Source organism: Lissotriton helveticus, chromosome 6 (assembly GCF_964261635.1).
Source record: "Lissotriton helveticus chromosome 6, aLisHel1.1, whole genome shotgun sequence".
NCBI classification, from domain to species: Eukaryota; Metazoa; Chordata; class Amphibia; order Caudata; family Salamandridae; genus Lissotriton; species Lissotriton helveticus.
In genome coordinates this window covers 822,095,102-822,120,264 of record NC_136067.1, presented here as the reverse complement: position 1 = coordinate 822,120,264, position 25,163 = coordinate 822,095,102, and the positions used below count along the sequence as shown (strand labels likewise).

Here is a 25,163-nt window from a genome sequence, read left to right as displayed (position 1 = left end):
AAAAATAAAACATTTAGTAGTTTTCCAATCACTATGAGTGTAATGTGTGATTGCTAAGAGTGAAGTGGTGAATAATTATCAGTATTGGCAGTTGTTTTGTTGTATCAATTATAGATTGGTCCAGCCTTACTGATAAAGGCCAGAACCCTCTATTGATTAGCACTACCCAGGATTTAGCATCTGACAACATCCAGACCAGCTTCTTTGAGCACCCTGTGCCAGCAATGAGTGAGGCCGCTCTATACCATCCTTTACCACTTTGGAGGATGTACTAAGCTCAGAACAAACAAGCGAGGCAACTGGAGCAGCTACTGCCACACCCCATGGCAAAGGGTAACATGGGCTTGAAGGAAAGAGACTGTTATTGTATATTGTACTGTAGAGCCCTGTTTAGATTACAGGCATAGCAAAACCAATGTGAACTCTTTTTAGAGTAGCTCACACGAACTGGCATGTAGGTTGATACCGCATAGTGATTGCTTAGTGATCTTGCAACTGTGTTATTTTTGTTTAACTTTGCTATTCCCTAAAGATATTCCAGATCTTCGGGAGCCCCAAAGGACCGTAAAAGAGTGCCAGAGGTGTTGTGGTGCCTAGCGTGAACTTGCTGTCGGGATTACCAAATCCTACACTGCAACTCATTAGTGTGTATAGTATTTCATTTTACTGTGCCATTAAACTACTTCACATTACTGTAGATAAGCACTGCACTGGACTGTAAATTACTGTATTTATTGGTTGATTGTTTAGCCCTGAGTCTTAGCCCTCCCCCCCCCCCCGTCCCCAACTCCCGGAGAAGCCTCACTACCCTGAGACTGCAGTGTGGAAAGGGTGTGCCTGTGCCAATTTGCTCAGCCATAGTAGTATGGGCTACAGGACATCGGTGGTAAGTGACCCCATCTACCACAGTGGTATCCCAGTAACCTCTGTCTGTCCCTCCTCCCGAACAGAATGTGATCGAGAAGGAAACATTACTTAGACTATTTATAATCTTAGTTCTCCATCATGGATATTCTCCCTGAATTCAAAACATCTTTCTCTTATGCCGAGGGCCAGGATCATAGTCTTCAGTATGGCCTTTTTTATTTGTTTGTTCCGGAGCATTTCTGTAAGAAATGTTATGCATGGTAAAGCAACAGTACGTAATCACATTATTGGCGGAGTGGTTATATAGAGCTGTGAGACTGAAGGAAATTGAGGGAAGTGAGTGAAGACAGTGATCAAGACTGCACATATATATTTATATGATACATATATTACATCAGGTAGCCAGCTTTGCAAGGGACTTGGGTGTTAGGAAGATGAGGCTGTGGTGAAGTAGGTATATAAAAGAAGGTGGTGTGACAGCTGATCACAGGTGAAATTTGAGAGCATTTTCAAAGGTTGATATGAAGGGAATGCTCCTGAGATCGAGCTGCATTGCATTTCAGTGGAGCGAGGCAGGAAGTTGGAATGAGCAATAGTGAGATTGTGTACTGAAGGGGGATTGGGGAAAATGAAGAGGTGACAATTAGCGGAGTCCATTCGTTGGTACAATGAATAGCAACAGAATTTCAGACAAGTTCTCTCAGTGCCCCCAGAAGAAGCTCCAGCACTGGAGGTGTGATGAGGTGACTAGGGCAGGGGTGAGGCAGTGGGGTGCAGGCGAGGATACTTGAGCATGGGGGGAGGTGAGGATGGGGGAAAACAGCAGGAGAAAAGATTGAATGCAGTCCATGAGAGGGTGAGTCGGAACATTAAAAAGCATGGGCCATATGCGGCAAGGCCAAATGTCCTGAAGAAGTGTGTCACATTGGATGGTAGACAATGGCTGCCCAGAACAAAATGAAACTCCAAGTGACCTAGCACAGTGGATATATATGAAGAGGGATTACGTTTTTATCAAGAGACACTGATCCTGGTACGAAAATATAATAGTCTTCTAATCTCTCCATGGCATTCCACCCCTCCCACTGCCTGCCCCTCTTGCTTTGTCTGAGACTCTCCCTGCACTGCGACATGTGGTAGAAGCAGACTCCATATCAAGGGGCATTGTCCTCCTCATTGCTTATTGCCATAAAAAATATAAATATAATGAGGAATTCCTGCCCAGCATAGATACCTATTGAGCAGGATATTATGTGCTAGTACATCTGGCCCAGAGCGGCTTTGGCTCTGGCTGTAGCACTTCCCTTAATGTAAGACTCTTCTTCATGTAATGTCGTGGGTCGTACAGGTATGATTGCAGCCTCGATAGCATCTTTGGATATACAAAAAGCATTTTATTGACTGGGGCTAGCCCTAGGTACTGGTAGTGCTAAAGAAGATGGGTTTTTGACCTGAAATGTTATGTAGACTTGTTCATTCACAGTCCACGTATTTTATGCACACTAACTGTGTGTGTATTTATTGCAATGGGGCATTGGGTGTGGGACCAGGCAGGGGTGCCCCCTTGCCCTTTTCCTATGTGCCTGGGCCCTAGAACATATGGCTTGCCAATTCAGGAAATAAGGGGCTTCACATAGCTTGTATCTGACATGTCATGTAACTATACGGTGAGGACTCTGTTAAATACCAAGAACCCCACAACTCAACTGCGAGAGGTGATTGGCAAGCTGAATGAATTTGAGAATGTTTTTGGACACAATTGAGCTAAATCATGCTTGTTTTCATGGTACCAAACATTAGCCTGCACCCCAATACAGAATGACATCGCCCCATTGCCCTGGGTTAATTCAACATTAAAATACGTGGGAATTCTAATAAAGCACACAGACTTTGACCTAATGGCTGGCAACATTCAGAGAGCTCTTGGATTATTTAGGAACTTTTTGTGTATCTGAAACTCTTGTCCTTTTCAATAATGCACAGAATCGCTTTGTCCATACTGGTGATTTCCCCAGATTCCTGTAATTTTTAAATATTCTACCAATGATCCTACCCTACCTATTATTTAAAACATCTGTACTCCGTTCTACCAGTTTTGGTATGGAATGATGGCATGTCCAGCGTGCTGATTGGTGAGCTCTGGCTGTATCTGCTATCTGGCTAGTGTAAGACATATGGGTTAATAACATACTATCCAAACCCAGCCCGAAAATGACTTGAGGAACCACCATTCTAGTAAACGTATTTTCAGGGCAGCGCCTGACGCTTTTCACAATTTGGAGCAAAACAGTTTGCCTTCATGCGAGTCCTGTATGATCCAGTAACGAGGTCTAAAAAATAACACTCCTTGCAAGGTGCGGCAGAAAGTATGCAAGGCAAAATAGTAACTCTATGATGTTTCCACATTTAGGTGGGGAGTGACCTACACCGTTTCCCACCATAGAGGCTTACTTACTATACTTTTTTGAGGCAAACATGCCCAATTGTTTCCAGGATTCAGAATGGCACTCCAAAATAAATGTGAATATACACATAGTTCCAACTTTGCGGATGTCCCAAGCATCCTCATGACACCTGCAGAGCCTACCCTTTTCACAACCTTTCCGCGAAAGTCCTTGATACTTGCAGGAGTTTCACAGTGGTAAGCAAAATTTCTGCATGCAAACATCAGCCAATCCTGATTCTGGGAATCCATATTTGGCATTTCTGTCCACAAATTAAATTGCAGATGTAACTTTAAGACAAGAAGACACAGGAAACATCTTTTGTCTTCCCCAAACTCTCACAACCTTCAGGTGGAGTACAAAATGTTAATGATGTAAACCCATGATGTACTTCTCAAACAGAATAGTGTGCTCATTTATCCAGATTTAATTTTGCAATGACGGGTTGCATTTTGTAAGCGCTATTTACTGGATTATGGTGTTGAAGTTGTTTTCCGGAAGCCTGGTCAGGAATATGAGGTCTCACCCTCTCAGTGTTTGTGTCATCCTGTTGTCAACCAGTTGAGAAGCAAGGGAGATGATAGCAGAAAAAGTAAAATCCTGTACTCTTATTTCCAGTACACTTGTGTTCCCTTTCTCCTTGCCAGAACCAACACAGCTATACACTCAATAAGGATATGCCTTGCGGCAACATGACATGACCGAAAAAAATAATTTAGGAACTGGATATGGCAGTTTTCCATGCAGAGGTGGTCCTGGTGGTGAAGCTCGCGCTCACTGAGAGATGCTTGTGCATGCAAGTCTCTCCCTCACATTCGTTTAAAGTGGCAGCCTTCTTTTGAGAAGCTTTTCTGGCAGTTCCCAACCCATGGACGTCAATTAAGGGCTGCCGGGGGTCGCAACTGCTATGTTATGTTAGTTTATATTTATAGAGCGCCAAATCACCAAAAGGTCTTTAAGCGCTTACAGCATTGACCATGAACACGGGAATCCCTTATTCCTGCTGGGGTCAGCATGTTTAGGGTTAGCTTATCCAAATGCCTCAGTGAACAAGATGGTCTTGAGTTTCCTCCTGAACAGGAGTAAGGTGGCTTCCCCACGCATACTGTCTGGTAGCGACCCTAAGCCACCCAATGCGACCCCTGCCACATTACGTGTAACCCCTGGCTGGAAATCACTCAGCCAGTGTGAGCAGCACTTGATTGCTCTGGTGAAGGAAGCTCTGCATCATGATTATAGATTGCCTGCAAGCTGGCTTGGCCTACCAGCTCAGGCCTGTGCAGACCTTGTCCTCTCTACCGTGCTGTGGTGAACCCAGCCGGCCGGCACGCAGTCCTAGACTTCTGGATACATGTGTATGTTCCTGCTGCACTGCGTGCCTGGACCTCGCCTTGGTTACTTGCAGGGTTGATAGTCTAGTAGCGCGAAAGCACTGCTACCAATGACGAACCTGGTAAGATTTATTGGCCAGCCCCTGAAAGGTCTCTCTCTTGGAGTCGGGCTCGTGGGACGACGCATGTGTCAGACTCCAGTGTGTGACTAACGGTGACCAAGTTACGGCTGGGTATGTAACCTCTGCACCTCTCTAATTACATAGTGCCTCCGTGTTTTTCGTTATATGATATGCTAAATGATCGGTTAGAAACTCCAAAGGTTGAATTGATGCGTGTGTCAATCAGGGCTCGAGTTGGGGTACCACGTGGGTGGACGGCATCCCCCCACTTATTTTACCGGGGTGTCGCCGTCCCCCCTGCCAAACAGCTGGACTTCACTCTTTGGCCTCTCTGGCTCGAGGAGCTCGGCACCTTTCGTGACGGCACTTCCTGTCATGACGTCACTTCCGGTGACAGCGTCCCCCCCCAATTCTTTTTTTACGACTTGTGCCATGATGTCAATACATTGTTATTAGGGAAATTCCAGCTTTAATTTCCTACATTTTAAGAGCTATTTCACTTTTGAAGCTTTCTGGGCCTCAATCAAATTCAAAGCAGTGGATATGAGAAAGTACACTCGTGCACACCAATGTTTGATGCACACAATAGAATGTACAGATGCATTATTCACTTAATGCTTTTTTCCTAACCAAGAATGAATGTTGTCAATAGCATGTTGTGGTAGCCTTTCACGTTTTTCCAAAACCCCAGAGAGTAACATTTAGAATCTATGCTAATTTTTAAAGATCAGTCTGGAGAAAACAACTAATTGAGTTGGAAAGCCTCAGGGTAAAGCTTGTTTTAAACTTTGTTTAACAGTCTGCCTGTTGGCACCCATATGCAAGGTGTCATGGCTCACTGTTGGTTCAATTTTGTCCAACAAGTTGGTAGTTTTGTAATCTGTGCTAAGAGCCCCCAAGTCTGTTGCATGAAGATTTTGCAAACTCCTAAATAGGTCTATGCTCAGGTGGATGGACGAGGCCTATGGTCAATTGACTTTATATGGTGGTGGTAATTGGCGAGGTTTTCCATCGTTCATTACCTACTGGCGGTCGCCAGTAGGTATATATAGTTAGGATTTTTTCTCTATGGGATTTTTGAAAATTCTATGTCTAATAACTTTGGCGTTTGTGGACGGAATTGGCTGAAATTTTCAGGAAAATGGCACATTTTGTTTCTGAGCAGCCCTTGAAAATTTGGGGGGGGTTCGTCAAGGGGGGGCCGAGAAAAAAGGGGGGTCCCAAAACGTGTTTTTAACATTGAGTTTTCCATAGGGCGGTTGGCCTCACTTTTAGCCCGAACGGCTGAATGGATTTGCACGAAACTTGGCAAAATTGTAGGGACTGGTAGCCCGATGTGCCTTTTGTAGGTCTCAATATATGTGCTCCAGTGGATTTTGAGAAATTAACGTTTAAAAAAAGATATATATCTGTAACAGCGGACCTGGCAGCGTCCCAGGACGCGTACTTTACGCGCAACGGAGCTTTGTGAAGCGAAGCTGATTGGTTCTCCGGCGTCTGTCAACATTCCAAAAAGTCCGTAGCGGCCGCCATCTTGTCTCTCGGTAGGATCGAGAGACAAGAGGAGGTCAAAACAAAGGGGGAAATAACTATAAGGGGGCATAGTAGATCCTCGCTGACCCCCTAGGTTTGATGTGGAGGTTTTAAAAGGGCCCCGCGGGGCAAAAAAAAAACAAAATAATAATAATCGAACGGTTGAATGGATTTGCACGAAACTTGGCAAAATATTAGGGACTGGTAGCCCGATGTGCCTTTGCTAGGTCTCAATATATGTGCTCCAGTGGATTTTGAGAAATTAACGTTCAAAAAAAGATATATATCTGTAACAGCGCTCCGCTTCGCGTACTTTTCGCGTTACGGAGCTTTGCGAAGCTGATTGGTTCTCCGGCGTCTGTCAACATTCCAAACAGTCCGTAGCGGCCGCCATCTTGTCTCTCGGTAGGATTGAGAGACAAGAGGAGGCCAAAGCGAAGGGGGAAATGACCATAAGGGGGCATAGTAGATCCTTCCTGACCTCTTAGGTTTGATGTACCATTTTGCCAAGTTTGGTGTAATTCCGTTCAGCCATTCAGGCTGTAGACGTATGTAAATGTCCTATGGAAAATTGCATGGGGAAAACACATTTGAAAGTGTTGAAATTTAGAACCAATTAAAATGTTACTTTGGTTTTGTATTTGTGTGTGATGAAAGTTAATTGGTTATGTATATATGTCAAATGAGAGGAAACCACAGCCATTTTGTGATACTACTGTCTGAGGTACATTTGTGAGGAATTTTTGGTGGTGAATTTCTGGTGTTTGATTTACACAGTACTAACACTTCTGCTACTTTTAAAAAGGTGAGTTGTTAATTTGTAAGGGGAACTATGTTGTACACTTGAAGATAATTTGAAAAATGTTTTCTGTTATTTATTTGCAGTCCTTCTGTTATACTAAATACTTGATAAAGTTAGTTTTATATTATGTATTACTAAAAACGATAAATGAAAGTGATTATTTTTTTCTGCAATTTACAGCAAGCAATTTCAAAATAAAATGGCTCACAATGAAGAGACCGTGGCAATTTCTTTTGAATTGTCCAACACATTGATTGAAATTGAGAGCACCAATAATGAAATATTGTCACAAGGAGGACATGACTTGTATGATTCCATTAGATTGATTGAAATGGACAGCACCAAGAATGAAATATTGTCACAAGGAGATGACTTGAATGATTCCACTACATTGATTGAAATTGAGAGCACCAATAATGAAATATTGTCACAAGGAGGAGATGACTTGTATGATTCCATTAGATTGATTGAAATGGACAGCACCAATAATGAAATATTGTCACAAGGAGGAGATGACTTGAATGATTCCACTACATTGATTGAAATTGAGAGCACCAATAATGAAATATTGTCACGAGGAGATGACTTGAATGATTCCACTACATTGATTGAAATTGACAGCACCAATAATGAAATATTGTCACAAGGAGGAGATGACTTGAATGATTTTTTTGATCAATCTCTTGATGGCGAATTTATCGAGTGTTTGGAGACCATAGAGTTACAAGAATCATCATTGGAGACTTTTAATGAGGACATTGCTGATGAGGACATGTTACTAGTTCTTTCAAATTTAGAAAATTCTGAAGAATAAATTTATATTTAGAAATCAAAAATTGTTTGAGACATTATTCATTTTTATTTTTAATTTATGAGGTTGTAGCGAAGTGATTGTAGTATAAAATGAGACTTATAGTATAGAGTGCAACATTTTTATGTTACATGGTAAGTTTACTCATATTTACTTCCCTTCTGCCACTATATTATCTCCAATGTGTATTTGACATCTCTTCTTCATCTCCGGCCTCCTTTCTCTCACTGTGTGTCTCCGATGCATCTTATCGCTGCTATTTTGTGTAATTACAGAAGAGAGTAAAATAAAATAGTTTGGAACGTGAAAAGGGGGCAAAGTAGAGTACTCCTCACCCCCTAGGCCTTTTTAGGCGGTCCCAAAAGGATCAGTTTCTGCTTTCCTGAGAGATTATGGTATGAGTTCCATATACCACAATAACTTGCATTACAACATGCAAGATATCTATCTCCTATTACCAACTTTTGGAGATATTCGCGCTAAGCGCGAATATCTCCAAAAAGTAACACCTGCCCTGAGCAGTTCTTAGCCATGTTATCCAATGGGAGGTGGATAACATGGCTAAGAGCATTAGCTCGGTAATGCATGAATATCGCTGAGTTTTTAGCGATATTCATGCATTGCGGCCGTTTATTATCGCATTTGCGATAAACCTTGATAATAGCAAGGTTTATCTTCGATAATTTCTGACGATGCTTAGTGGTAAAAAATTGGTTGGTAAGCATCGTTAGCGATAAATATCGCTTAACTTTGGTAATATGCCCCAACGTCTGTTAACGTTCGATTCGAAGGAAATGAGGAAGTGTTGAAAAACATTGTCTGCGCCATCTTGCCTTTTTTGAAATGCCACACTTTTGTCGTGCACGGCAGCCATTTTAGATGTGTTGACCAGACCCACTCTCTGCACGCTGTCGATTCGTAGCATGGCTCCTCACCCACGCAAGCATCTTCCCTAGGCACTGGTCACCACCGCTCTCTGTCTTATGCATGGGCAATAAACCTCCCCCCATCTGCGCTGCTCTTCCCTGAGAATCACACTCTGTGCCCGCCCGACACCTCCCTTTCGCCCTATTCACTACCGCACCCTCTGACACTCCTCTTTCTCTGTGTCCGATTGTCCAGGCTATCAGCTAGCCCTGCAGATGTAGTTTATGGCCCCAGCTGTAAAGAATCACCCCTCTTCAAAGGAGTTATAGTAGATCAAGGCCCACACCCGATGAGATCCGTCACACCACACGTGTTCCTACTATCTGAAAACCATCCTGTATTGTGATTGGGGAGGGGACCGAGCCTGAAGCGGAAGATTCCAGGAATGACTCTTTGTACATCAAAGTTTTTACAATTATGTGTCACATTAAAAATATATAGCACTCCAACAAAGTAGTAGGAATATAAAACTTTAATAACATATAAATATATACAAGAAAACAAAAACAGTAAAAACATTTAAACAACGAAGAGACCGTGGCAATTTCTTTTGAATTATCCAATAGATTTATTGAAATTGACAGCACCAATAATGAAATATTCTTGTCAGTAGCGGTCTGTTGTGCGAATAGTTCCAAGGCAGCAGAACGCGCTGAAATCTAGATGGCACGAAAGTGATGTCTAGTAAGTTGCCGCCCAGCAAAAAACGGCGTGGGGCGCCGCGGGGGTGAGTGAGTCCAGTAGGCACCACAGCTATTCTTACCGGCATTGCAGAATTACTGCTGGGGACAATGCCTGTGCTGTAGCAGGGTCACAGCAGAAACAAAAAGGATTCTGTTGAAGATGTTGTTGGTTTTCAATTTGAAAACAGTTCTGGTGTCAACTGCTATGCTAATGTAGTGGTTAATGTTTTGTTTTCTCTAGAAAATGTAAAAGAGGGGGAGGCAGTCCAAAGTTCCGTTAAAAGGGCAAAGGAAAGGATCGGTGGTTTGAACTATCAGTCAAAAAGGGGAGGGGGTGCAATAATTTTTCCTACCGGGTCACACTGTGCTTTCACCGGAAGTGAGGTCTGCAGGATTCTAGTAATTCAAAGTGAGGCTGGCGCCAGCATGGGAGCGCCGACGTCCCGCGGATACAGTTTCGTCACTCCACGGGCGATCATGGCAGTCATTCCCCATCGGGGGTCGGAGACTCCCGCGGCTCCTCTAGAATCTTCAAGGTCGTGGAGGACTACGGTGGTGGAGTCAACCAGTGACCGGGCCATTTCTTTATGCTGGGCCCGCTCTTGCCAGGTCGACCGCCATTTTGAGAGTTCGGCAGCTACCGGCGATCGCGGGGTCACATGAGCGGACGGGCTCCACCCTGCCGGGCGAGACGTTGCAGCATGGCCACAGTGGAAGAACCCTTTTCCGGGCGCCTGGAGCGCTGAGGGTGCAGCTGGGAAGCCTCCACCTGGGGAGGCGGGAGAGGCCTGTTCGCACCTTCTCTCCCTCCCAGTGCACCCCACGGCGTCTCGCTTGAGATTTGTTATGGCCGGACCAGGCGATGAGGACGAGGGGGGGGGGTCGGAGGCATGTGCAAGACATCCCCCCCCAGTGTTGTCGCAGCCATTATAAAAGAAAGAAGTGTCCCGTCCGTCTTCGGGCCGGGCTCCGGTGGATGTCGGCCGGACGCTCCTGGCTCTGGCCCCATGAACGGGTTTCTTGGTTTATCGGCTGCAGCCGGATCCCGTCGGCCTCGGCCCCCCGACCGTTGGTGGTCGGACCGGAAGAGCATGTGGCGGGACTACCTGCAACTCTCAAGGGCCACCGCGGCCGGACTGGGAGAGAGAGGGGAGGGTCGAGGAGACATTCCCCCCCCCCTGCAACTGTTCAGCGTTGTAAAGGCAATCCCCTGGCCGGGTCCCGCTGGCCTCGGCCTCTCCTCCGGCTACACCCTACGTTAGGATCTCCTGGGCGTGGCAGCAGGACCTGCCTTATATGGGCTGCTCCCGGCTGGGCGTAGCCGGAACCCTGCCCCACCTTGGAAGTTTCCAGAGTGGGGGTGGATGTTCTACTGACTTGCATTTTCCCTAGTCTATCGATTTTTTTGGCGTGGCAGGCGGTGGGACAGCGAGGGGTGATTTGGTTTCTCTTACTGTTTTTCTGGTCTCTCACCACTGGCATATTTTAACGTTTTCTTGTTTCTAGGACATTAATAGGTTTTATCATTACGTTATGTTATCGTTTCTTTGTTCGTTGTTTAATAAAAGTTCATGTTCATCAGTGGCCTACTGATTTTCGTTTTCCTATTTTTTTCTTTCCAGGTTGTTTCATGGTAAAGTTTCTGTTAACAGGATACAGTGATCACTTCGTTATTATTGCATATGTCCTTTTCACTAGGGGTGCTCTCTGGTCGGGCCAGATGACGTATCTCTAGTAAATGGTCCGGGTGAAAAAGGTGCATCAATCAGTGGGGAGTAGATAGGCATGACAGATTACAACGGGGGAGAACGGTCCGCATTACGTACCCTTTCACTACTTGCAAAGATTTTCCTACGTTTATTTGCAAACAGGGAATACCTCCAAAAAGAACTAATTCCCAAACAGTCAATGTTCGGACAATCAATCAATCAATGAGGAATGAAATAGGTACGACGTGTTAAAGGCTTGCGTTACCTACCCTTCACTATCTGCAAAGGGAGAGAGAATATTCCTATTCTTCCTCGTTTGCAGGTAGAGAAGATCCTTAAGAGAATTAACTTCGAACAATTCAATGCTCGATTGAAACAATCAACAAGGGGTACTGTGAACACAAATGAACGCCGCTTATATACATACGCATTGCTATTTTCAACAGGTTGTTCCTAATGTTTCTATTTTAGCGAGGTCAAAAAGAGATCCCATTAGTGGCCTACTGATTTTGCTCGATTCCTTTTGTTTTTTTACACGATTTTTCGCTATCTGCAAAGACTAAACAGAGTATTGCGACTCTGTGCTTGTTTGTAAATAGAGAATGAACCAAAGAGAACAATCAATCAAATGGAGAGAGAAGCAGGCACGACGGATTACAAAGGGGGCAAAGGGCTGCGTTAACTACCCTTCACTATCTGCAAAGAGAGAGTACTCCTAATAGAAATGAGGGGTGGGGGGCAGCATTCAAAGCAGATCAGTGTGCATAAACACGAAAATGTTTTTACTTACCACGTACTTGACATTCGACAGCTTATGATATTTGCTATTAAAAAACCATTGAAATTCACTGAAAAAACCATAGGTTATAGACCATATATAGTTAGGAATTAGCATTTACAAAACCTTGAAAATTCACTGAAAAAACCATAGGTTATAGACCATATATAGTTAGGAATTAGCATTTACAAAACCTTGAAAATTCACTGAAAAAACAATAGGTTATAGACCATATATAGTTAGGAATTAGCATTTAAAAAACCTTATTTTACTCACACAAAACCATTGAAATTCCATATATAGTTAGTTGCACTAACTATATATCGCGCACCCGCAATCCACTGCTGATGATGTCACATATTACATCATTCATGACATGGTCAGTGACATCACTGATGACATCACTGATGACATCTCAAATGACATCACTGATGACATCACTGATGACATCTCATTTGACATCAATGACCACATCACTGATGATATCATTCATGTGACAATACAATGCATCTCCTCACACTTTAATATAACCTCTGTTACACCCAGTGTTAAATACAGAGTATAATTTTTGAAACCATTGACACACCAATACTAGTTACTACATACGCACTCAGTGATTCCTATGTTTACACACACATTCACTCATTTACCCATACAATCATTCATACATACAATCACTCATCTTTACAACACTATCATATGCACTCATACACCTATACAGACTCTCACACTCTGTCACTCATCCATGGAGTTACTCACACACCTAGTCAGTCCTGTAAAGAATCAATCACACTTCCATTTTCTAATCTATACAGTTAAACATAGAGCACCTTACATTTTGAAACATATACTAACACATAATTACTCTCTTATACAATCATTGATACAAGTACACATTGATCTGCACAGAGTCACACACCTCCCAGCCAGCCACACACACACTCAGTCTCCCATACAAATACTTGGGCAATCAATCAATAACCCATATAGTTACTCATATAGCTACTGATCAACACATGCAGCAGTTTACAGAACAACAGACATAATGATGCACAAATTAAGACAGTTTAGTCACTAACCCATGCACTCAGTGAGACACATTTAATCACTCACTCATACAGTCAGTCACGCACCTACTAAATCCTTCATCCAGACACTTCTACATCTACTCATTCTTCAATATGTAAAACATATTTAAACTTTACAGAAACACACAGTCACTGGATGATGTCATCAGTGATGTCATTTGAGATGTCATCAGTGATGTCATCAGTGATGTCACTGACCATGTCATGAATGATGTAATATGTGACATCATCAGCAGTGGATTGCGGGTGCGCGATATATAGTTAGTGCAACTAACTATATATGGAATTTCAATGGTTTTGTGTGAGTAAAATAAGGTTTTTTAAATGCTAATTCCTAACTATATATGGTCTATAACCTATGGTTTTTTCAGTGAATATAGTATATGTTTGGGCTACGTTATTTATCATAATACTATTTTTTTGTTGGGGGGGGGGGGGAGTTTTATATAGAGCATACTCGACCCACAGGTATCAGAGTGCTTTACATGAGTGCTTTACATGAGTACCAGTTGCATTGCAGATGGGCACATTAATTTTTTAGGGTTCGGCAGATAAAGTGATTTGCCCAGAATCCCAGGATGTTGAGCCTCCCGCTGAGACTCAACCCCAGTTTCCTAGCTTCAAAGTCGGCTGCTCTTGCTGTTACCTACATCCTCAACTGCTACACAGCAAACACATGCCACTAATCAGAGCCGGCCTTTGCAAAAATAGGCCCTGGGCTGAAAGAAATGTGGTGCCCTTGCTGGTTTTGTTGCATAAAATGAAGCAGCAGCGGCCCCTTTTGTGTTCATTGGTCAGTCCCTGGCTGAGCAGCGTCTTGCCACTGAACACAAACCTCTCTGGACCTCCCCCAGCTCACCTAAATTACAGATAGCTTTGCTGCCTCACGCTGATGAGGGTGTTGGTGTGTGTCAGCAGGGGTGAGAGGATGAAGGGTGGGCAAGGAAGGGGGCTAATGGGGTGTTAAAAACATCACCCACAATATAATGAAGGTTTAAAACCGCTTTAAAGCTGCAAACCACTTTAAACTTGCAAATTAGACAGAAACGAGCACGCAGGTGCATGGGCAAGACTGGAGCAAGATGACAGGGGTGCTGCTGTTGGAACAACCTTAATGCAACCAGCTCCATGCGTCCCTCAGAATATTGGCGGCCTGGGCCCAGCTGCTCGCCCATGCAGAGTGGGCTAAAGAACGGTGATGGATTAAACCCCGATCTTTTGACTGGGTGTGAGTGTTTGATTGATTCAGATGCTCCGTCCATCACCACCCCCTTTTGTACCGCTTTTGGCCGCCATAAGTGTGGCAGGGTATGCTCAGACGTGAGTCCCTTGCTCACTTTGCCACTGGATTCAAGCAAGCCGGGCTGAAGACGGCTGGAATGCCAGAAACTGGTCCTCGGAAGCTTGTTTCCGGTCCAGGGAAGACATGGCTTGGCAGTTCGGGCTGGACTGTTCCCATGAGGCACAGGGTCAGACTGATTTGCATATAGCCATGTCTGAACTGGGGTGGCAGAGTGGGCTAAAGAACGGTGATGGATTAAACCCAGATCTTTTGACTGGGTGTGAGTGTTTGATTGATTCAGATGCTCTGTCCATCACCACCCCCTTTTGTACCGCCCATGCTAAAGGCCGAGCCAGTCACTAAAACGCTGTTCTGCTTTATTGTTCACCTGCTGCTTGATAAAATGCTTGATAAACTATTTTGAACTGCATTCAGTTCATAAATAAAAACGGCAGGTGCTTTATGGTGGTATAGAATTGGAAAGGACTTGTTGCTCTAATATTGAATGATTCCAGCTGGATTGGTTCTTGGGTATTTCAATCTGCCCTATAGGTCCATAACACACCTGTGAGCCTGTACACTACTTGTCTCGAGCATGTGTGCTACTTCTAACCCACTCGTATGCCTGTGTGCTACTTCCTCATCCTCAGGCCTGTTTGCTACTTGCTCCTTCTAGAACCTGTGTGCTACTTATATCATGTCTATGCACTACTTGCCATTGCGGAACCAGTGTGCTGCTTGTCCCCCCTGAACTTGTAAACAATCAAGCCACCCTTAAACCTGTGTGCTCCTTGCCCACACTTGAGCCTGTTGCTTATCGGCCTGGAGCTTGTTTACTACTTGTCTCCTCTCCAAGCCGGAGGACTACTTGCCCACCCATTCCTGAGTCTGCGTGTTTATTGCTCACCAATAGACACCGGTGAATTCAATGCCAGTGTTCAAAAATAAAGGAGCAATAATCAGGGTTCAGTGGCCCCTCAGGTAACTTGGCCCTGGTGCCACTGCACCTGCTGCACCAATGGAAGCTAGGCCCACTGAATTCTGATTATTGCTGTATTTTCTCATTCAAACAGCAGCAGGCGGGCAATTTCCTGTCTTGCACTAGGGAGCATGACTGGCGCTTTAAATGTGTTGGTGCTGTCAGGTTATTTTGAGAGGGAGAGTCACTTCTCAGCAAAGGCGCGATATTTTTAATTGTAGAGTAATGCCATTTCTGAGAAACAAGCAGGCACTTTAGCATAGGGTACCTGCTGTAGTATTGTGGGATGTAGTCTAGTGGTTGGGGGGTGGAGTCAGAGGGAGGAGCAGGAACAGGAGGAGCCAGAGAACAGGAACCAGGGACAGTTAGAGTAGGGACAAGGCAGGGGTAAGAGGTAGTGAATAAAGCTCCAGTTCACATGAGTACTTGTGTCTGTGTTTCTTGTAGCAGGATGCTACAACTGGCGACGAGGGTGGGATAGATGCCAGCCCCACTGAACCCAAAGCGCTGAGAAGACGCCCTGCCCGAGCAGCTCTGAAAACGCTGCTGGTTGCCGCCTGGAGATAGAAGAAACGAGCGCCAAACTGCGCGCTAAAAATAGCCTCACGCTGGAAGCGTGTGCCCGGTGTGGAGAGCCTGTGTGCAGGGATCGGGAGCCTACTCCGACCCTGTGAAGTGCCCAGAGCGGTGAGAAGAGTGTCCCTGAAGTGTGGACGGCGTCCACAACGTGCCGCCAGCAAGCGCTGCTGCGAGCGCTGAAATCCGAGCCCGGGAGACATCGGACGTCGGAAAACCTCACGCCCGATGCGTGAGGTTTGGGAGGTCATCGGCGAAGACGACCGGGAACTGCGGAGGCGAGCCGGGAGCCCACCCCGATCTCACCTGTTGTCCATGGTGACCGTGGAGGAGTGAATCCTGGCGTGGACTGCCCCAGAAGCCGACCGCCGGTGAGTCTTGAATGCCCCGAGTGGATGAGCCTGGAGAGCTAGCCTCGTGTGTGCCTGCAGTGACGGCGGCCATCTTAGAGTCAGGCGTCTAAGAAGGACAACCCTGTGCAATGCAACGGCGGCCATTTTGAAGTCAGGCACTGGGAAAGAAAACAAGCATTGGTCAAGAAAACAAGCATTGGCGACTGAAAGAAACAAGCATTGGCAGATTGGATCAAAATAAACATTGGCAACTGTAAACGAAGCAAGCATTGGTGACTGTAACAAAACAAGCATTGACGCATGCAAACAAGCATTGGCGAATGCAAGTGAAGAATAACAAAGCGCTGAAAAGACGACAAACAAGCACATGCAAATGCAAGAAGCAATCTAAGAAGACAAGCATTGATAAAGACAAGGAGAGAAATAGTACAACAAGCAGTGGCAAATGCGAGAGAACAAGCATTGGTATACGTAAAGCAACAAGTATTAGTAAATGTGAAAGACCAAACACTGGTAATTGTAAAGAAGCAGATGCATAAGCCTAAGCGAGTGCCCGAGATTAACAAAGATAACGTTGATTACGACCAGAGGAGGACCGAACTGCAGAAGACAGTTCCAAATCAGCGAAGAACGCATCAAATGTAATCAATGAATGCGAATGAGCAACGTGACGTGAAAGGAGCCAAGGGTCAACAAACATAGCGAACACTGGCAAGTACAAGAAACGCGCTGAAAACAAGCCCAAGTCTGCACAAACTGTGAATGCGACAAACACAAGCAGTGAGGAAGCCTTCTCTCATCAGAAAAGGGAGTGGAAGACCTGTGCTAGTCCAGAAGAGATGCATGAATGAATAAGACGCCAAATGTGTCAGGCGTCATCGTGAAAGAGCCCTCAATCATAAGACTGGAGGCAAAGTGAACAATCCTGCGACGGTAGTAGACAAAACCTTTCCTCCATCATGGCGGGGGAAGAAATAACACAAAGGTTCGATCCCTGCTTTGAAGCACCACCCCCAGGGGTGCCGACGGACACCTGGAGTCTATGTCTCAAACGAAACCAATGGCTGGCCACATTGAGTGATTTCCTGGACGCCAATGGGGAACAAAGAGAGAGAAAATGTCTAATGCTGCTCCTCCATTTGGTGGGCCCAGAGGGCCGATGCCCAATCAAAACATTTTCTGAGGAAGACACAGACATCTATAAGAGACTCCAAGAGAAGCTATGTGCCCGCCTCTCCGCACAAGCGGAAGTGGATCGAGAGCGCATCGCTTTCAACACAGCTCGGCAGGAACCAGGTGAACCACTGCCTACTTTCATCAATCGGTTGAAAAACCTGGTACAAGGCTGCCACTTCAACACCTTTACGGATGAGGACGCAGTTCGACTCCGGATAATTGAAGGCTGCGCAAACCCCGACACAAAGCTCAAGATCTTGCGAGGAAAGTGGTCGCTAGAAGAAATAATCAGGAAGGCTGAAATTGGAATGCACGTCAAGGCAAGAGACAAATCAAGGGACCCGAATCTGAAGGCAAATTGTCAAGTGGCCCGGACAGATGAAACTCGGAAAACAGACAAAACAAAAAATAGAGAGAGGAAAGGCAGACCAATGAAAAGACAACGGGAAAGACACAATGACAAGGAGTACTCTGAGTCAATCAGTCAAAGGACAACCTCAAGGAGTTCTTCACTCTCAGGGTATCATCCAAAGTCTGGCCAACGGGAGAGACACAGTGACAAGAAATACTCCGAGAAATACTCCGAGTCAATCAGTCAAAGGACAACCTCAAGGAGTTCTTCACCCTCAGGATGTCATTCAAAGTCTGACGAGGGGGGAGTGTCCAGTGGGACAGATAGCACCCCTGGACAAAATGGCAACTTACACAACAACAGAGTAAGGAAGATGAACTATAGAAGGAGAGCTCCAAATGGTCAAAACTGGAAGTCGGCGCAGGAACACTCTTCGTCAAGGTGTGAAGATGAGTCTGAAGGAACATCATCCAGCAGGAGAACACATCACACCCACATCATGGGTATCCAAGCACCAAACAAGTGTGAAGAAGAAATAGGTCGCATAAGACGAACCGACCCTCCCCAACAACGAACAGGAAAAGACCAACGCATCAATGACACCGGGGACAACGAAGAAACTGAGAAGACGTCGTTGACATGTGAGAAAGGCAAAGATGGAAAATCTCAAGAGCAAACACAAAGAACAAGCACGTGGTTGCTGAACAACTTCTCGGATGAAACAATGCCAAAGACAAGTCGACGAAGGCGCCCGGAGAATCGTTTTAAAGACAACCCTGAGTCACCAAACAACGCGTCACGGCCCACTTATTTCAGACATCCAGCACCCGATACACCCTCAAAAGAACGCTTCAAAAGGAGTATGGCCAGGAACTCCTCTGATTCAGAGAGCGCGTCCGTTCGATCCTGGAAGTCGACAAAAGACTTCTCTGACCTAGAAAACACGTTTATGGCCAGGAACTCCTCTGGTTCAGAGAGCACGTCTGTCCGATCCTGGAAGTCGACAAGAGACTTCTCTGACCCAGAGTGCTCATCTGTTCAATCCCGAGAATTGACCGAGTCATGGTCCCAACAACAGTCATGGCGTCAACCACTCAAACGCACCATGGAACCAAAAGACACCCTTCACATCAAGAGCAACACGTCACACACCAAGGACTCTGACCACTCAGTCATGCCACAAGACAACCCGTCATGTCAGTCACAAGTATATCTGGACACAAATCAGACACCGTCACCCCTGAAGGGGTCCGCGAGGCTGACTCAAAGGACCTACAGAGGGAAAACAGAGACGGTGGACCCTGGTCACCGGACGGGAAAGGGCCAGCCAGTCACTCCGCAAGGAAAACCGGACGCGTCAGTAGAGAGTGATCATCAGATGAGAAAGAAACATGCCTATGCACAGACGGCTCACGAGTCTGCCAGACAACCCGAGGCTGTGAATGAATCATCGAATCAAGCCAAGACAGTCTCATCAGATAGCACCATACTGTCTGATATGCATGACCCTGAATTGGAGGACAGTGTTGCCCTCAACAGGGCAAGACAAACGGAAGTAAAAGCAGATGCGGGTACTCGGAAGAGGACCAGAACATTATTCACTCATGAAAGAGATCGAGCATCTGAACTAACAGTAGCTACACCACTGGAAGGAGACATGCTGACTGCGGAATGTGAGAGCAGACAGTTCACACACAACGTGATCAAGAATGCCCCGACTAAGACAACCGGAAGATTGACCAAAGTCAAGCCCACCGCGGATTCAACACTACTGAGGCTTGAAGAACAGGCCGTCCGCCGACCCGTGTGGTGGATTGAAGAACTACGAACACTGAGGACATTAAGCTCATTTTGTTAAGCAAGGGGGAGATGTAGTATTGTGGGATGTAGTCTAGTGGTTGGGGGGTGGAGTCAGAGGGAGGAGCAGGAACAGGAGGAGCCAGAGAACAGGAACCAGGGACAGTTAGAGTAGGGACAAGGCAGGGGTAAGAGGTAGTGAATAAAGCTCCAGTTCACATGAGTACTTGTGTCTGTGTTTCTTGTAGCAGGATGCTACACCTGCAACTGCCACTGCTTAATATGATGAATCAACCTCCATGTTCCAACCAGCTATGAATGAGAGAGGATGATCTAAAAGTGCTGGGTCGTGATAAAGATGTTTTCCCATAAATTATTTTCTTTTCAAATCTGAACCCTGGCCAACCAGTGGGGCTTCCGTAAGGTCTTGAAAACCCGTCCATTACACCCAAGGTAAGCTAGCCTTGCTGTCTCAGCCACCTCGCCTTTTTCTCTTAGCACTAAGACATCTCCTGAGCTATGAAGAACATAAGTATTTGTTTCTGTTTTTATGCCCTGTGATTAACTGTTCTTTATTTGATTTATTTCAGCCTTCATGCCTCCAGTTTCGAATCTCCAGACTCCCGGCCAGTCTCTGGAACTCGTCTTAGCCCATTGCAACATGTAAACCCATTTTAATTATTTACATAGCCATTGGAGATTAATTGAAATTGGATTCACAATGTATATAACTATAAAAAGGAAAATGTTCTTATTTCAGTTTTTTATCATTTTTTAAAATTTTCATTATAGTTTTTCAGTTGACTTTTTTAGAGCAAATGTGATTGAATTTGTCTAGCTTGCGAAGCTAAAAACAATTTTGTCAAGTTCCAGATCATCCAAAAACAACTGTATATAGGGAATTAAATATAACCTGTTATCATTGGGGAAACGGGGTAAAAAAATATTTAAGAATTAATCAATTGATCAGAAATAAAGCGCAAATCAAATAACATGCATGTGATATTTTGGTGCTTTTTTATGTTTCCCCTGTACAGCTCTTGCGCTGCTTGGGATAACTAATACTTTCAATATATCTTAAAAGGGGCTTGTACAGGGGTTGTTCCTCCGCAGTGTCGGAGGTGCAGCGCCTCACTGCCTGACTCAGAGCAAGGAAATGAAAAATAAAACTATGTTCATCATCGTTTTATTTTTCATTTGCCGTCTCTAAGCCAGCTTGTGGAGGGAGGGGCGGGGTGGGGCGCGGGAGGAGGAGTGCTGTGTGCACTCCTGCGCATATATGTTTGGCCGCCTGTCTCAAGCTGATCAGAACACATATGTGCACTTAGGTTTCTCCAGCCCGGCTCCATTGAACAGCCTGGCAGGAGAAACCCCCCACAGAATCCCTGACCTGAGCGGAGTGTCTTTTCAGCCCGCTCAGGCCAATCCCCACACTGCTGTCCCTGAGACTGAAAAGAAAGTGTAACGCGGTAGGCGGCCATCGGCTTCAGGGAGCTTTTTTAAAAATTTTAAATACTATCTTGCACCCGGCGCGTTTCCCCCCTCCCGTGTTCTCTCCACCCGTCCCAACACTCATTGTTTGTCGCGGTCCCCTGGGCTTCTCTTATCAGTTCCCAAGGCCAAAGTACTCATCCCAATCTGCTTTAGTGGGTGGAACTTCTTTCATACATTACGGCTGCTCATCAGTTACTGTTTACAGATACTTCCCTTCCCCTGGCTGCAGGCATTTAAAATACACATCTTCAGCTTAAGCTGTTGACACTGTTTAAGCCCCATTCACCGTCCAGACTTCAGGGTCTGTTAAACTGTTAGATATGATCTCTTCCCGTGGAGAAGGCAGACAGCTTCTAACAGTATGCAGGAATGTTTGCTTTTTTATTACTTTGTTGTGTAAAGCAGATGCTTTTGCCTTAGAACTTTTGCAGCATTTCCTATTGATGCATCAGTACCTTTCTTTGCACTTTGTAGGCATTATTGGATTGATTTTACTACTATACAGTCAGTCACAATTGCAGTTAAAAGGGGCTTGATTTAAATGGTGCAGTGATTTTGGGGCCAAAAGTTATTATAACTCCACTAAACACCAAATATTGCTATATTTTACTACTAAACAGGCAGTCATAAATGCAGTTATCTACCAGCAACTAGGGCCATGATTTCAATAAGCAGTGGCACTGGGACCAAAAGCTCTAGACACTCACTAAGCACCTATATTGTACAACTAAACAGGCAGTCACAAGTGCAGTTATTTTTCAGGCACTGGGGTGATGATTTGAATGGTGCATCAAGTCCAGTGGCACCGGGCACAAAAGTCAACAGGGCCTTTATTTGAATTGTGCAGCAGGTGCAGTGGCACTGGGCCTAAATGTTGTCAGAACACCACTAAACTTTCTATATTTTACGACTAAACAGGCAGGTATCTAGCGACCACTTGGGTCACGACTTCAATGGTGCAGCAGTTGCAGTGACACCAGGATCAAACCCCATTAAGCACCTAATATTACTATATTTTGCTACTTAACTGCCAGTCACAAGTGAAGTTCGCTTGCAGACAACAGGCTCATGATTTGAATGGTGCAGCATGTGCAGTTGCACCGGGGCCAACCATTGTCATAAATCCATTAAAAACGGATTATTGCTATATTTTACAACTGAACAGGCAGTTATAAGTGCAGTTATCTAGCAAGCACTAGGGTCATGATTTCAATAGTGCGGCAGGTGCAGTGACACCGGGACCAAGAGCTCCAGGCACCCCACTAAACACTGATTATTGCTGTTTTTTACAACTAAATAGGTCGTCACAAGTGCAGTTATTTTTCAGGCACTAGGGTCATAATTTGAATACTGGAGCAGGTGCAGTGACACCGGGCCGAAAAGTTGTCAGAACTCCTTTAAACACCTAATATTCCTATGTTTTACTTCTAAACAAGCAGTCACAATTGCAGTTCCTTTGCCGTTAAAAGGGGCTTAATTTGAATTGTGCAGCAGGTGCAGTGGCACTGAGCCAAAAGCTCTAGAGTCCCCACTGAACACAGATAATTGCTAAATGTTACAACTAAACAAGACCGCCACAAGTGCAGTTATCTAGCAGGCAAATATAGGTCTCATTTCAATGGTGCAGTGACGCCACGACCAAAAGCTCTAGGCACCCCACTAAACACCTAATATTGCTATATTTGACTACTAAACAGGCAGTCACAAATGCAGCTATTGTGCAGGCACTAGGGGCATGATTTGAATAGTGCAGCAGGTGCAGTGGCAGTGAGCCCAAAAATCAGCACTCTAAACACATCACATTGCTATTACATAAATTAATTCTATTATCTCCTTCTTTCATTTAAGTTTTCAAAATGTTGCTAATATTTACCCACACTATACCACTAGTAACAGCACATTATATTGTCTTTTTTTTTTACATGAACAAGCCATAACACTTAAACAGACTTTCTGTAACTTATATTGTACAACTACTCAGCATGCTACAACTTACAACAAAAAAACGCTTAATATTAATCATATAGGTGAACCCTAATGCATTTACCAATGCTTGTTATATTCATAGCCCTTGGTTGCTCAATCATGGCTCATGTTTCTGCTCGAATTTTTTTGTTTTAGTGATTTGTAGAATTCTTGATGTATTAAGGCTACTCTGGTGCCCTAGGATTTATGTAGCATTGTTGAGCAATTTTCTGTAGGTGCATATGGTACATGCACATAGTTCATGGCACAGGTAGAAAGTAAAAACAATCATCGGCACATGTACAGCTGGTTTTAGCGGTCGCTAATGGAGAATCGGGCCGTTAGCAACCGCTAAAATGCTGTTTGGCATGTACTAACCCTATTTTGCGAGTCGGTAACCTTTTACCAACTCGCAAAATAGGGTTTGCGAGTTGATATGAGGAAGGGGTGTGCCAAGGGCATCCCTTCCTAATAGTGAGTCGCAGAATAATGTATGGTTGCTTTGCAATCAAAATGCGGTTGCAAAACATTCATATTTTACCAACTCCATGAAGGAGGTGGTAGCCCATTCGTAAACAGGTCCCCTTTGTGAATATGGGCGCCAACATTTTTTTAAGAGCAGGCATTGTTCCTGTAGGGGCGCCAAAACGTATAGTGATCCTGTTTTTGCGTATCACTCCCAATTTTGGGTTCTTTAGTGCAGTGTGGGGAAAAGAGGTTGCTCCTCAATATGTCACATAGAAAGGTCACGGTACAGGCCTTGATAGGCTCTCGCCTGGACTATTCCAACGTCCTGTACCTAGGCCTTCCGGACTTCCTTCTTGCCCATCTCCAGGTTGTTCAAAACTCAGCGGCCCGGGCCATCTTCGGCCTCACTAGGAGAGCTAGGGCCAGCGACCTTCTCAGGACTCTTCACTGGCTGCCTATTAGGAAGCTTATCACTTTTAAGGCCTTGACCATTGCTTTCAAAGCCCTTCATGGTACAGGTGCCTTTTATCTCTGGAAACGGATTAGTTTCTATCTGCCTTCTAGATCCTTGCGATCCTCTACCCAGGCCATGGCGGCCACCCCGGTGATCCGACACGCGCGCTGCGAGGGCGTTCTTTTAAACATCTCGCCCCGCGGCTGTGGAATGCTCTTCCTCTATCACTCAGATCCAACACCAATCTGCTGGCATTCAGGAAGGATCTGAAGACCCTGCTTTTCACCCAGTAATTCATCCCACCTGCTCAGCATTCTCTCCCGTTTTGCCTTCCACTCTGGGTCCGTGACGATCTTAAGCGCCGGGACACTCTTCGGAGTAGCTGTGCGCTATAAAAGTACCCCATTAACATAACATAACATAACATAACATATGTGGGTTGATTTGTTATAACCAATGTTCCTTTTAAATAGTTTCAAAATATTTTCCATGTAAATTGCGCAATAAAGGTCATATTAAAAACGATTTAAACTTTAAAATAGTTAATTTACATAAAGTAGATGCATCACATAAGTCATTCAGACACAAGAAGCCTCTTAAACAAAAGATTAATGTTAGGGAAGGTAGGAAACTTTTAAGTTAATATTATGCTTTCCCCTAACTTAACCGACACAATATCAGGAGAAACTTGACACACCAACAAATGTAATGAAATAGATTAGCGAAATAAAGAGTGCAGTTCATTCCGGAGTTTACTCAAAATGTACGAGCCCTCGATAGGAGCCATACAAAATGGAACGAGGTTGCAGGCAGTTGAGCAAACTTTTATGTACTTAATCAAATTTTAAACACTAGAGAAAAAACAGCAAAATACATATATGTAGGTTATTAGGACAGAGTATAGTGATGCATAGGGAAATAATTTCAGAGTGTAACCAAATTCTGGCAACGAGACCTGTGAATTTTTTAAAAGCAAACACTTGCATTACGTTTTTGCTCTATACAGGCTCTTTAAACTACTTTTCTTGTCCCCTCCCTCTACTTGGTACATAGAGTTCTCTTGCTGCTTAGCAGGAGAACCCTTCGTGGTGTGTGCTACTGGTGACCCCATATGTGGAAAGAGATTGCAGCCTGAGACCCCCCTCCCCCACCAGCTCTTTAAAAGGAACAGG

General features: G+C 44.7%; 1 protein-coding gene across 3 annotated transcripts in view; it reads left to right on the top strand.

Annotated features, from left to right (window-relative positions):
* Window positions 1–25,163, top strand: part of ARMC2 (armadillo repeat containing 2) — a 397,692-nt gene that overhangs the window by 70,241 nt on the left and 302,288 nt on the right. For all 3 annotated transcript variants that reach the window (XM_078646857.1, XM_078646858.1, XM_078646859.1), the window contains one exon: window positions 20,201–20,273. In XM_078646857.1, the coding sequence (XP_078502983.1) occupies window positions 20,201–20,273 (73 nt within the window). The remainder of the gene's footprint in view (window positions 1–20,200; window positions 20,274–25,163) is intronic.